At 37.4% G+C, this 14612-nt stretch overlaps 1 protein-coding gene across 1 annotated transcript in view; it reads left to right on the top strand.

Annotated features, from left to right (window-relative positions):
* INSC (INSC spindle orientation adaptor protein) overlaps positions 1–14612 on the top strand; it is a 103852-nt gene that overhangs the window by 48226 nt on the left and 41014 nt on the right. The window contains exon 7 of the mRNA XM_062608919.1: positions 5374–5499. Coding sequence (XP_062464903.1) covers positions 5374–5499 — 126 coding nt within the window. The remainder of the gene's footprint in view (positions 1–5373; positions 5500–14612) is intronic.

Here is a 14612-nt window from a genome sequence, read left to right as displayed (position 1 = left end):
TGATCAGGTAGTGAGGTGGACTGTGAACTGGCTGAAGGAGAGAAGCCAGAGAGTTGTAGTCTATGGGGCTGAGTCTAGTTGGAGGCCTGTAACTAGTGGAGTGCCTCAAGGGTCTAAATAATACCACTGGGACCGGTATTATTTAATATATTCATTGATTTAGATGAGGGAATTGAGTGTACTATCAGCAAGTTTGCTGATGACACTAAGCTGGGAGGAGTGGCTGACACGGCAGAAGGCTGTGCTGCCATCCAGTGAGACCTGGACAGGCTGGAGAGTTGGGCAGGGAATAACTTGATGAAATATAACAAGGGAAAGTGTAGAGTCCTGCATCTGGGCAGGAACAACCCCAGGTTCCAGTACAGGCTGGGGAACGACCTGTTAGAGAGCAGTGTAGGGGAGAGGGACCTGGGGGTCCTAGTGGATGACAGGATGACCATGAGCCAACACTGTGCCCTTGTGGCCAAGAAGGCCGATGGCATCCTGGGGTGTATTAGAAGGGGGGTGGTTAGTAGGTCGAGAGAGGTCCTCCTTCCCCTCTACTCTGCCCTGGTGAGACCGCATCTGGAATATTGTGTCCAGTTCTGGGCCCCTCAGTTCAAGAAGGGCAGGGAGCTGCTGGAGGGGGTCCAGCGCAGGGCAACGAAGATGATTAAGGGAGTGGAACATCTCCCTTATGAGGAAAGACTGAGGGAGCTGGGTCTCTATAGTTTGGAGAAGAGGAGACTGAGGGGTGACCTTATTAGTGTATATAAATATATAAAGGGGGAGTGTCACGAGGATGGAGCCAGGCTGTACTCAGTGGCAAACAATGATAGGACAAGGGTTAATGGGTACAAACTGGAACACAAGAGGTTCCACTTAAACTTGAGAAGAAACTTCTTCTCAGTGAGGGTGACGGAACACTGGAACAGGCTGCCCAGGGAGGTTGTGGAGTCTCCTTCCCTGGAGACATTCAAAACCCGCCTGGGCACATTCCTGTGCAACATTATCTAGGTGTTCCTGCTCCGGCAGGGGGATTGGACTAGATGATCTTTTGAGGTCCCTTCCAATCTCTAGCATACTGTGACACTGTGATTTGCACACAGCTTAACCCCCCCCCCCCCCACTAATCATTAAAGAAAACACACACTGACAAACATTTAAAACCATCAAAACTATGGTCATGATAATGCTGCCTTGTAAACAAGAAGATAAACACTTGTACATGGCTGATTTGTATTGTTTTGGCTAACTGAATACTAACCTGGGTTTGATGCCCCTCATGCATACTGCACCAACAATGTATTTTCTGCCAGCTTTCAGCATGCTTAGAATGGCAGTGAACTATAGTGGAAAGGTAAGTACACTAGAAACCATACTTCCCCTTATTAAAAGCTAATTCCAAAATATATTTACTCCTGGGGTAGAAGTTTGGGGTTTATTTAAGAGCTGACAAGTTTGGGTAATATTATTAAGAACAACACTTTAAAAAAATTTCTTCCACTTCTTCACAGTCAGCCAAAGCAATTGACAAGTTTCCAGTGGCTCTGCAATTCCTTTTATTGTGTTCACTGCCATAAAATTAAAAAGAAAAAATTAAATATTAGTGTTTGCACCTCTAGCTTTTTCTTGTTTCAGTAATAACCTGCTTCCCCTAAGGCTCTGAGCAACACAGTTTTGTGGTGCAGGATTGCTATCTCTTCACATCATGGAAAAGTATGTACAGATCCTCACCTTTTTTCCTATTTGCCCTTGCTTTCATAGTGCTATGGCCCTCTGTCCTTTACAGGCATATTTATCTGGTGAGTGTATGGCATTGGTGTGCTGCTGGAGACCTTAATGAGAAAAGACACACTGTGGTACTGTGATACTGTGATAGAGCATTTGTTGCAACTACTAGGGAAAAGTTTTAGGCTTCTGTTTGCAGTTCAGTTTCCTACCCTTGGTATCAAATACTGCTAATATACTTCCTTGTTAAGGCTTACAACACATACTTAAGCATTACACAATGTGACTAAGTTGCTGTATCATTTTCCCAGGTAGATTGCAGGTATTTATTCACAAAAGTATTTTTTATTACATTATATCTATTAGGTTTTGATCCTAGGATCTTTCATATTAATTAATATAATTATAAATTAGTCTTGGCTGTTAAAACCCTACCTTCATTTTCTGAGAGCATAAGATACTAAAAACCAGAAATCGTATTTTTTTTAGTAGATTTGAACAGCTGTTGAAAATTAGCATGACTTGATGTAGACTAGTTCTAAATTGATTTCTCTTTGTAACAACAGGAAGAGACAGTAAAAATCATTTCCAGAGTTACAATAAGTAAACACTGGGACATAGAGTGATAAAGAAAAAAAGTCTTTGTAAAGAAATCCATTTCACAGATGACAATTAGAGTCTAATATTGAACAGGATGCTACAATAACAGCCTCCCAAAAGAGGCAAAAATGAAGATAATGATAATAATCTTGCCTGCTTATCACACCCTTCCAGTATCTGAAGGGGACCTATAGGGATGCTGGAGAGATGTTCATTAGAGGCTGTAGTGATAGGACAAAGGGTAACGGGTTAAAACTTACACAGGGGAAGTTTAGGTTGGATATAAGAAGGAAATTCTTTCCTGTAAGGGTGGTGAGGCACTGGAATGGGTTGCCCAGGGAGGTTGTGAATGCTCCATCCCTGGCAGTGTTCAAGACCAGGTTGGACAAGGCCTTGGGTGATATGATTTAGCATAAGGTGTCCCTGCCCACGGCAGGGGGGTTGGAACTAGATGATCTTAAGGTCCTTTCCAACCCTAATGATTCTATGATTCTTTGGAGAATGTTTGACTATTTGAGTTGCATATGTATGTGTAGGAGATCACTTCCTATGAGAAGCTTTTAATATATTTTAGCATTCTTTTATGTCACTTCCTTTTCTAGAAAATAGTTACTATGAAGATTTCATTGGAGATCATCTTTCAAGCTTATTACAAATATTGTCCTCCATCATGAGGAAAGGCTTGATAAGAATTTATTGTACTTTGAATCATTTCAGATTAAAACTGAAAAATATTATGGTTTGGAGTTGGATGCCTTTTCTCCCGCCTCTCTTTCAGATACTGCTTCACAGAGTATGAGAAGTCTGTCCCAGATGAAACTTGAATTACAGCAAGAGCTGTAAATCTGTCATTTGGTCAAAACTTGGAAATGCCAAATATTCTGTAAAGGATAAATAAAAGCATGCTTAGACACCTTGATAGCTTTTGGAAAGGATCAAGTTAATCTCCAAAGCAGGCAAAGCTCGGTGTTCTTAATGTTTCTTTGTCTGATTGGTACTGTTAACCCATTTGACTGATTCATGTAGCCCTGTCAGAAGGAATAGTTTTGTCATCATTGTAGAAAACACAGGGGACAAATCTTGAAAAAGGTGAATAAATCCTGAGGAATGCAGAGATCCCAGTGAGGGGAGTTTTTTGAGAAGCCAGAGAATCAGTTGGCATTTTCTCCATATTCCATACTTAGCTCTCTAGGTTCATTGCTCATGATCAGTATTTTACAGCTTTGTAATGGCACACAGGGCACAAAATAAACAGTTTAGATCTACTACTGACAAATGCAGTAATAAATCACTTCCTGTCCATCAGAGGCAAAAACAGATCATCATTTGTCATACAGAAAGCTTTAAGCAAATGCAAATGTGCCAACATCACTTGAGCATTACTAGTGTTGTGCATTAACTTCTGTTTGTTACTACCAAAGCAGAGTATTGAGTAATCTCTGATTCCATTGATCTGTGGGGACTTTCAAACTGAGAATAAATAAATAAAATCTCCAGTTATTTTAGATTTGGGGACAACACTGTAATAGCTGATTTTCTGTATTTTTCATAGATGATTACTGCTTGGGTGAAACATCAATATTCTTTTGTGGAAGAAAAAAACAACAATTTTTTTTTTTTTTTTTTTTGCTAGTGTACTGTCTCTTTGATTTTAAAGTCTGAGGAATGCCTTTCTGTGGTAGGCTATATATAGCAGTATAGAGATACATGTGCACTTCTTAAAGTTCCAGAAATAAATTCTACTCTGAGCAAACCTCAGTAAGCCTACTGCTTTCACTGACGTCATAGAAATTGCATGTACATGTGCAAAGACATAATATAAAATTTCTATCTTAAAATATATATAGAGGTATTAATTTTGTTTAATTCTAATTTTCATATAAATTGGCATAACTTTTTGTTAAGCTGAACAGATTACTGTGCTTGCTCTATTATTCTTTACTGCTTTGTTGCACAAAAAAAATGTAGTAGAATTCTGAAAAGTGAATGGAATCTAAATTGGAGTCCAGTGGTTTTATATTGGTATGTCCTATTGAGTTTTAAAATATCACAAATGATTGAGGAGAAAAAGATTATTTCTGTGAATCTGAAAAATACTTTTATAGAGGCTAATGAAACAGACTTAAAAAGAAGGGTATATATTACACTTGGTCCATTATTTCAGCTTTTTAATTTACTACTCTCATCCTAATATTTTAGTCTGAGATCTTTCATCTATCATTATTTTTTTTAAATTCTTTCCTCTTCATTATATGTCTGATCTTACATAATATAAGGCATCTGTAGTCTACCTGATGGCATAACATTCTGAAATGAACAACAATAAAAAGCCCAATCAAATAACACATGAAGTGCTTATATTGTCTGTATTTAATGATATCTATTTATTGTGAACTTTGCTAACATATATGTTTACAACCCGTGTTGGAAATGATTAAGGACAGCTACTTTATGGATGTATATATACTCAAGTCTTTGTCATGATTGTTGTAGTTACAGAAAAAAGTTTAGGAGTCCAAATTTTATGTGTTACAGTGTGAAGATCTAGATTGTAACTGTATAGTACTGTATAGGAACACCTATATTGACCTTATTTTCAGTAGCTCTCCAACCATATGAGCTTCTCTTTCATATTTTATCATTAAGTAAACATTGTATGCAGTTCAGAAATGTAGAGGAATGTGAAATATATGCTAACAAAAAACTGTTTTAAACTAATAGCATATGGTTGTACTATCACGTGTCATTTTTATTGCTGCTTATTGATAATTCTTTGTAATTTTTGCATGAATGTCATGTTTACATTAATTGTGCTTGTGATTGGTAAAAGTCAATCACTTAAGCACACCTCCCACTGAGGCTATATTACTTTTTCATTGCTTAGTGTATAAGCAATAATCAACTTGAGTTCTCTGTGTGAGCTTAACATCCTCTTTGTTGGTGCTGTAATGATAGCTAATTTGGATAAATTACTAAAGGAATCTGCTCCCCGTCCCCATCTTGTTTTAATACTAGAGAAATATTCAGTGCTGCTTTTCTGACTTTTTTGTTTTTCCTCTGCAGGAAGGAGGTGTAGTTGCTCTTTTTAAGATTTGTCGCCAGGATTGTTTCAGGTGCCTTTATCCCCAGACACTGAGAACACTGGCATCTGTTTGCTGTGTAGAGGAAGGGATGCACCAGCTGGAAAAGGTAGGCACTTTGGAATTCTTTGCTGACTGCATTGTAAAATAGAGAAGAGCTGTCTTTAATCAGTTCTAGGAATTGATAGTTGGTGGTGTTTGATACTGTGTTCCATACTATGCTCAGTTTTTCTGTGCTGAACCGTCTTCAGTCTTTACAGAGTTAGTTGCAGTAACAGCATTATCTTAATCAGTTTCTTGCACAATTAAGCTTTCTAAGTGGGGATAATCTTCATAAAACAGGTAAACATGTTAGTAGTGACTATGCCAAAGTGCTTTTTTCTGATTTTTTTTTTTTTTAAGAAACTCCAATATTTTAAATAAACCTTAAAAGACAGAAAACTTTTTACCTCTTTAAATCCTTTCCTGATGCTCAAGTAAGGCACCTGCTTGTGGAATTGCAGTGATTTGCCAGAGTTGAAATTGCACAGAAAGAGCTAAAATGGCTCCAGCAGTTAGCCAGTAGAAAAAGCCTGCTAATTAGCAGCAAGTTTCAGAAAAGCTAATTGTAACTGAGACAGCAAACATCAAAGTATTATCCAGATAAAATTATATCATCTTCTTAGGCCCCATTCCTTCCTCACTTTTGCCACAAACTGCTGTGTTTTGGAAAAGGAACTGTTCTGGTCACTAAATAATGATCTCATCCTTTGTATTCATAAAACAGTCATCTTCTACAGCTGAATAATGGCCTCTTCAAGTTAAGATAAATGATTTTGCTGCCACTTTACATTGAAGTATTGTGTAATTTACTGTCCAGAATTCAAGCAAACCGTGACACAACATCTGCAGCAAAAAAGCAAGTCTCTGAGCTTACAGTAAATGAAGATGACTTAAATTTTTGACATAATGCTGGTCCAGACTGACACCAGAATCAGTCTAAAAGTATCTTTCATTATGTCCATTATAATAGTGGAATTAAGAGTTAGAAGTGGAAAAGATTGATACAGCTCACCTGGTCCAATTCCTGGCAGCATCAACATGCATTTAATGTGGCCCATATCAAAGCTGACAAAACAGGAGTCATAGAAAAAGTGATAACTATCAAGCTCATATGTAATTATTTACTTTAATGTTGGTCACAAGTAAACTTTGTCACAATCAGGATTGGAGTATGGTTTAAAGGATTTTTAACTAAAATTCCTACCACTGCTTTCAGTAGTTCAGTTCAGCTGGACCTTCAATTCTTAAATCACATCTTTGCAAAACCTAAGTCTGCAACATGAGGGGTGAGATGTTAATCCTACTCACCTGAACAGAGCAGACAGATCTGATGGGAGTATTTGGTTATTACTTTGTTAACCTCTTTGCCTAAAATTTTGTTGTTGAGGATCCATATGTTCCATGGGTCCAGTACATGCTTGAGTTTCTGATGGGGGAGAATGGGATATTTCATATATCAAAAGAAACAAATTTTCCCTGCAAGGAGGTTAATGTCCCTCTAAATGCTAATGGAAGTTAAACAACACAGATCAGTACCATGCTAAATAATCTCCAAATAGTCTTTCAGCTGGTGACATCACAGGTATGCCAGTTTATAGAGCTGAGGAAGGATAGTAAACAAGAGACTTTTACTATTCTCTGTACTCTTTTCACTCTTTTTGTATATCTATTTAGAAGCAACAAGATATTCTGACCATAGGGAAACTATGGAAAGTGTATGGAACAGGTGACCAGTATTTTGATGCCACAAGTACCTTTTTTTTTTTTATTATTTATTTATATATTGTCATCTTTACATAAGAACAATTTTTCCCTTTCAAAATTTGAAGGACTTTTGCAGAGAAAAAAAAAGAGAGTTAACAGTATTAACATCCCTATAATTACAGAAATTACCATAGAACTTCTTGTCTCACAGAAAGGGTAGCTTCTGTTATCCAACTAAATCCTGGGTGGTGGTGAAGCATTTAATCTGCTCTAATGTGAATATCTTTATGCCACCTAGTGCATTAAAACGTCAGTGCAATTTGAACTTGATGTTTTATGACAGAAATAAAGCTTGGCCTCCAAACAATTCAGATTAGGCAATCCAAGATTAAAAAAAAAAAACAATAAACAAACCACAAAACACAACAAAACCACCCTCCCCCCCCCGCCCCCTCCATATTTTTCAATTAGATTTCATAACAATTAAAGTATTTAAAAGAACACTTAAAAGAAAGCAGTAAGAGCTCTTCTTTCTAATGGAATATTTGTCTGGGAGATGAATTAAAAGGGGTGGAATACCTTCTACGGCAATTGCAGTGCTTAATTACTAAAGATGTCAGGAATACTGTTTATTTATCCAATGCTCTTTATCTTGCTAATTCAGTAGCAATAAAAGTAGCAACAAGAAAATCTATGTTAATATAGATGGTTGTTTAGAAAGCAAGCAAGGAAGCCAGTAATTCATAAGAGGCAATCTGGGTAGAGAGTACTTTAACATGTTTTTCTTGGGTTTTTAAGAAAGTTAAATGTTGGACTTTCTTTATAATTAGTGCAAATTTAGCATGGCTGGTGTTATACTGGGCTTAAACCATTTGTCTTAGCGATTTTTTTGGATTGCAACAGGGAGATACTGTTCTCATTTACTAATGAAGGAAATAAAAATTGAGTGCTCATTTCTAAAGATGTAAAAAAATGCCTATTTTGAGCAAAAATATGATTCTTAATTTTTTTTTAAATAATTCTTGCTCTTCCCAGCCACACATCTTTAAATATGTACATGTACCACTCCCTTCCCAGCTCACTTAAAAATAGCATTATTACTTTTTCGCCAACAAGCTGATCTTTGCTATAATTACAATGAGTAAGTAGTCATTGCAATGACTAGCTTTTACTCTTTTAGGTGAATATAGTTGGCTGTGTATACAATAATGCAAAATCTCTTGGTTAAAATGACAGTTTTAGAGTAGTTGTTATTTCACTTGCAAGTACTTTACTGGCTCTTGAAAAGGTACTGCTACTTTGTTGTATACTGAACTGCGGAACTCCAGGATCTCAACAGTAACAAATTATACAATTAAAGTAGAAAGATAGTGAAGAAACAGGTGCGTAAATAAATGTTGCGCTACCTAAGCTGTGCTCCGCAAGGTAATTTTGGTGCTTCAAGCTGTTTTAGATGTCTAGTTGCTGGGTACAATTTAACTTCATAATCCACTGTGGCACCTGCAGGTTTGAGAACTTTTTTTGGTTTCAGCTGCCTGACCAGTCCCACTTCACAGAGGAGTGGAGAGATTGTGGAAAAGCAGCAAGAATTTTCCTCCTTTGTATTATTACTGTAGCTGCCCGTCCTTGTTCCCAAGATAGCTTTATTATCTGTGGCTTGTGGCACTTGAGCTCACTGCATCATAAAGGATGGTTATTCTCTGTCTAGGCATTTCAGAGTTTGTGCAGAGATAATATATAATAGAGGTAATAGATAATACAGGAAAATAGCTAAAATCACTAAAACCAGAACTGCAAGGAGTTTGGGGAATATTAGCATGACTGGAAAACGGAAGAACAACGCTAGTACTGCACATGCAGGCCTGGTTTTGTATTCAGCCCTGAGATTTAGGACAGAAATACAATGATGTAGCAGGAGACTGGTTCTCAACATAGTTGTTTGTTGAGGTTTCTTTAACAAAGAATATCTGAACCTTCATGAGTGCACTTTGAAAACTTAAATCACCGCAACATTTCCCATGTAGGAAGAGCTGGAAGAGGTTAACATGCATTGCACGAAACTTAAGGTGAAAATAAGATTAAATTAAAAAAAAATCTTGATGGTCTGATAATGTACATCCTGCTAATTACATTTGGAATAATTGTACTTAAAAAACGCTTTAATTGTAAAGACAATCTAACAGACATTGTCTTCAACATGAAGCAACCTTGCCTGGAAAGGGGGGTTGTATTTGAAATAATTGCGCAACTTTAGCACATCGTTTGCCTAAAGGAGTTCTTGAGCCCTTTCCCTCCCGGAGGCTGCATTAGGTCCTTGTTTTGCAGAACTCTCTGAACAGAGGGTCTCTTATACATATGCTGACATTAAAGACTGTGGCACTTTCTCTGCTACAGGTTAGTCATTAGTCCATATAATGCTTTTTATTGGCTGGTGCTAGATGGCTTTCCAATTTTTGCCCTACACTGAAGCTCAGTTGTGTGATTTTCACTGAGGCAAGCTTCTTGCTGCAGTAAAAAAAAAGTGTAGAATTAGTTCAGACATAAATAGCAAAGAGATAGTGCAATGCACTGCATTTTTCACCATGCATGTGTAACATTATTACATTAAAAAGCTGCAAGTCAGCTGGGACCTTGATTAAGGCTCAACTGCCGCAAAACCATAATGATTTAAACAAATATTCTAGCAGCTGCCTAAATATTAATGCTGTGCAATGTATACACTGTTTAAACTACTTCAGAAAGCAAGACACCTGGAATCAGTGCATAAAGAGAAGATATTCTGGAAAGACTGATGACAGTAGTTGTTATTTTCATTAATAAAACCTTCTTTTTAACAAATGACACAACTTTCCTCGCTGAGCTTTAAGCAAAATTGTCTAGGTAGAGATTAGAAATTGCTTTGAATCCTTTATTTAAAAAGTATTATACCAAATTACTTAACTCCAGGAAAAGCATCTGGAGAAAGGAGGAAGCAGGTTAAAAGTGTACAATATTTGTGGTTGGGAAACTATGAATTTCATAAAGACTTTTTAAACATGAGTGACCTTAAATCTATTGTTCATGATGAACACAGTCTGATTTTTAACAGCAATCATTATCTTATATGCAATAATAACTTCTGCATGGCAGAGATATAGTCTGTCAATGATACATTTGAAAAACAATCTTTTGGTGAGAATTAAGTAGAATGTTTGTTACAGAACCTGCAACTACAACTTATATGTAGCTTCACTGAGTTTTGTTGCAGATTAAATGTGTTGCCTTAGATCTCAGCTACTAAAACCACTAAAGTTTGTATAGTTGCAGTATGACACAGAGGTGAGAATTATGGAGAAGGCTTTGATTATGAGAGCTTGAATGACCTGGTATGAGAGTCACCACATCTAAAATCTGGACACAAAAGTTAGCTGGTGGCCCATGGATTTCATTGTCACAGCACGTGAGTGCTCCACAATAATGAGGGGGGTTATTTTCATAGTACCTGTTATATGATGAAACAACTTTCTACCATGGAAAGTGATAAGTTGTTAAGGGGGCCCTTACCTTCCACAAAACCAAGTCACATGTAAAGTTATTCATTCCAAGTTTTTCATGGGTCATGTTGACAAACATTCTCAACACTGTTTTGTGAAGAAGATTGTCCTTGTTTGTTTCTTGAAGTACTGCTTGTTGACAGGAAAATTGTGAAGCTTCCCAAACAGCTGGAAAGAGACTTGAAACTTTCTTTCTGCATGCTTAAAAGCACAGAACATTGGCTTATGTGCTATAAGAACATGTGAGATGATTTACATGGAAAGAGTTCAAGTGATGTGCTCCTTTTACAGCCCTTTGGGTGGAGAGTCAACTCCTCTGGTTTGCATAATGCACCTTTTTCCATCAGAGAACATTGTTTTGGCTCATCTTCCATGGCAGTTTGTAGTCAGGCTTAGAAATCACACTTGTGAAGTTTTGAATGGTAAGCAGGAATGGATAAAGAGATTTCTTTTGTTCTGGATTTTGAGAGGGGAGGATAACCTTTTAAAGACTAATTCAGGCAACTTTAGACATGCAGTGCAAAACACAATGAAACTTGGTGTCGTCGTAACTGGGAACTGTGTCTCAATGTTGTCATTGAGTAATTGTGTAGGTCATAGAAGAATGTAGATGTACAAGGAGACAAGGGAATAATGTGTGGAGCAACACTTTTAGAATGCTGCTTTTCACATAGCCTTTTTGATAACCAGGCAAATCTGTTTCAGTAGCTGTATTTGTGGTACAATTAGATAATGTGAAGTTCTAGGCTTGCAGCTCTTTAATTTACTGGACACTTCTCAGTAAAGCTGTTTAATTAATAGGCAGTGAAAAATGTGCTGGGTTTGGCAAATTACGTTTCTGTCAAAGCCCCTGCAAGATTCATTAAATCATATCTGAGAGTGCAGGAGCTGCCCTTCCTCAGCTGCTGGCTTCATATACATTAGGTGGTGTTTCAGGTTTTACCTCCTGATTACACTGCTATGTATTAGTAAATGCAGCTTTTTTTCAGCACAATCCCAGACAAGTGTAGCAAGACTTAGGTTGTTGCAGAATCTGACCAGTATCAGTTGTGACAGGCTGCAATTCTAGGGCAAAATGCTGTGGAAGTCATGGAAATATTAATGAAATACTAAAAATGAGTATGAAAACACGTTTAAAAACCCCAAACAACAAAGCCCACCTGACACCCCTCAGGTTCTCCCTTCCTCTGCCCCCAGCCCCTCCACAAAGAAAATAACAGGAAAAAAACCCTAAACCTACAAAGAAACAAAAACCCCCAAACAAACAAATAAAAAACCCCAAACAACAACAACAAAAAACCCAAACCAACAAACAACCCCAAACCCCCAAACCAATGATGGATAATCTCTGCAGTATCATTTGGTCTGTTGGGAACCTTCTGCCACTTACAAAGCAGATTAAAATTTGTTTGCCTTATGGTAGTACCTATTTTACCATGCAAAGAGAAAAATGTGGTTTGTTTTGATAGACTTATTCAAGAGACATGGAATTGAATAAAGACAGACATGTTAGTGCAGGATTATGGGATATTGCCAGATCAAAGTATACACAAAATGCTCTGGGTGAGGTCACTGCCATTATTCCAGTTCTGTTAAATGACTAATTAAATCATAGTGGTTGTGTTGTTGTAGCCCTGATGGTCTAAAGGGATATGTATCAGTTGCTCTAATAAAAGATATTACGTCTCCTTACAAACCTTGTTTCATTTTAATTGTATTATAGATTTTAGAAGAGAGAGAAAGGAGCCAGCAAGTGTAGAGAGATAAACATTTCGATAATACGGGTAACATAGGACAATGTGAGACTTAGCGAAGGAGCTGGTGAATAGCTGCCTTTGGAGGACACAGATTCTGCTGTTTATCAGGAGATCCTCATTTAGGTATCAGCCCTGGCACAGACTCTGCAAAGTTATACATGTGCACTTAACCTTAAGCAAGAAAACCACTACCTCTTAAAAATGTCAAAAGGGATGCACATCTGATCTGTTCATGACAGGATTCAGCCTATAATAAATTTCACAGAGTAAATATTCATTTGGTGATCACTGAACATATGCTGTGTTAAAAAGCAAAACGTTCAGTCAGATTAAACAGGTATGACACCTTTCTGGTAAACCTTGTGTTTTCAATAGGGGTGCAAGAGGCAGACTATGAGTTGACATACTAAGTCTGTCTATAAATTGCTAACAAAAGCACAAGCTGTCTTCTAACCCAGCTATGAACATTTTAAGTCTTTTGCCTTCAGTGTAAATCCTTCCTTGTCACCCACAGGTTTAGGCTTTGCTACCCTTTGTCCTGTGCTTAAAGTGGCATATTGCCTAAGCATGGACCTGGGATAATATGTCCGTGTCCAAAATCTTTGTAACAACCAAAGCAGCCCTGTTTTATTTGTTCTGTGGGTTTGGGGTTTTGGTTGGTTTGTTGGTTGGTTTGTTAGTTTTGTTTTTTTTTCTTGAGGGGGAGTGGTCTGATTGTTTTTCTGTTTGTTTTTTTTTTGGGGGTGGTGGTGGTGTGGTGTTTTGTTTCAGTAAGACCTCAGGAGGAGGCATTGCAGAGGCATTCAGATGTTATCAGTGATGTGCTCAGGGTAAATCTTATCACTGCTCTGTTGTATTTTTCATTCATGGCTTCAGAGCAATGTTCACGCAGAGAGCTCATAGTATTAGGTGTACTTTGGCTTTCGGTTCCCCTATATGATGCAGTCACTGTAGGAGGAACAATTTCTCTTCTATCCCCTCAGCTCTGCCTTTCTATACACTTCTTTTATTTTGGCTGAGGTGCAGAAGAGAGACTCCTCAGGTTTTGGTTTGTTTTTTTTTTTTTTTTCTTGTTTTAAAATGGTAAGTTTCACTGAAATAGATTTTGAAAGCTGAAAAGGAATGTCCTCAAACTATGTCAAGTTACTGAGGTGTGTGCTTCAATGTGCAAGATCAAATTGGAGTAGTGTCTGTAGGCTGCAATTCCCTCCAACATAATTTTGAAAATTTGAGCAGGTGCCAGGTTACCACTCTGCACTTGTTTGGCTCCCATATAATTTACACAGGTTTTTGCAGTCAGTTATGTTGGTATTTTATGCTATCTATTGATTTTATGTTTGACTAAGTATTCTATTTAAAGCACTCCAAATAGCTCTAAATTTATGTTTCAGGAGTCAGAATGTTAAGAGAATTTTATAAATGAAAAATAATTTGGAAATCACCAGATGATGACTTTTTTGTAATGATTTAAAATATTGCTTAAAGCGATGATAATGATCAGGGCAGCAAATGATCATGAATGACATCTGAAAGAACAGAAGCCAACACATCAAATGACAGGTGGGTTTTCCCTACCTAATAATAATACTAATAATCTATCAAGCAAATTTAATTTTAAGATGAAAGAAGAAGCTTACTCAGCTCCTAAGCTGAAGGCAGAGATTAATGAGAATCAATTGAAGCATTTAAAAAGAGTGCAGGGAGAGAGCTATTTTGGACCTCAAATATTCCTCTTGATATTCCCTGATAGAGATAAAAAAGACAGTGAAAAGACAGAGCCTTACAGAAAGACTTGTTAGCTGAGTAGCTTTCATAATTCTTCTTTTCTTCTCCCTCAGCAGGAAACTTGCACAGCATATCTGCATTTGTATCCATACGTAAACACATGCAGAATGTGCTTATATTGTATGTATTAAAGAGCATAGCTGTAGCACAGGAAAGTGTGAGGAGAGACATGCGAAAATACTTATTGAGACAGACACATGAGACAGCAACCCCCTTGCAGAATTTCTGCTGAAATTAGGTATGCTACTCCAAATGACCCATTGTGCTGCAGGCTTCATGACTCAGTATTGCTGCTGATGATTTTTGTGACTCATTAGAAAAGTCCAAAGAGTTTACTGCTTGCCTAAGCCCCCACTGTTTTCCTTTTTTGAAGAAAAGCATACCTACATAGATTTGGTTAA

The sequence above is a fragment of the Pezoporus occidentalis genome, unplaced genomic scaffold, assembly GCF_034315485.1.
Source record: "Pezoporus occidentalis ecotype Australia unplaced genomic scaffold, CSIRO_AGI_Poc_V1 ctg131, whole genome shotgun sequence".
Classification (NCBI taxonomy): domain Eukaryota; kingdom Metazoa; phylum Chordata; class Aves; order Psittaciformes; family Psittacidae; genus Pezoporus; species Pezoporus occidentalis.
Note: the sequence above shows the minus strand (reverse complement) of the source record. Positions and strands in the feature narration are given on the sequence as shown.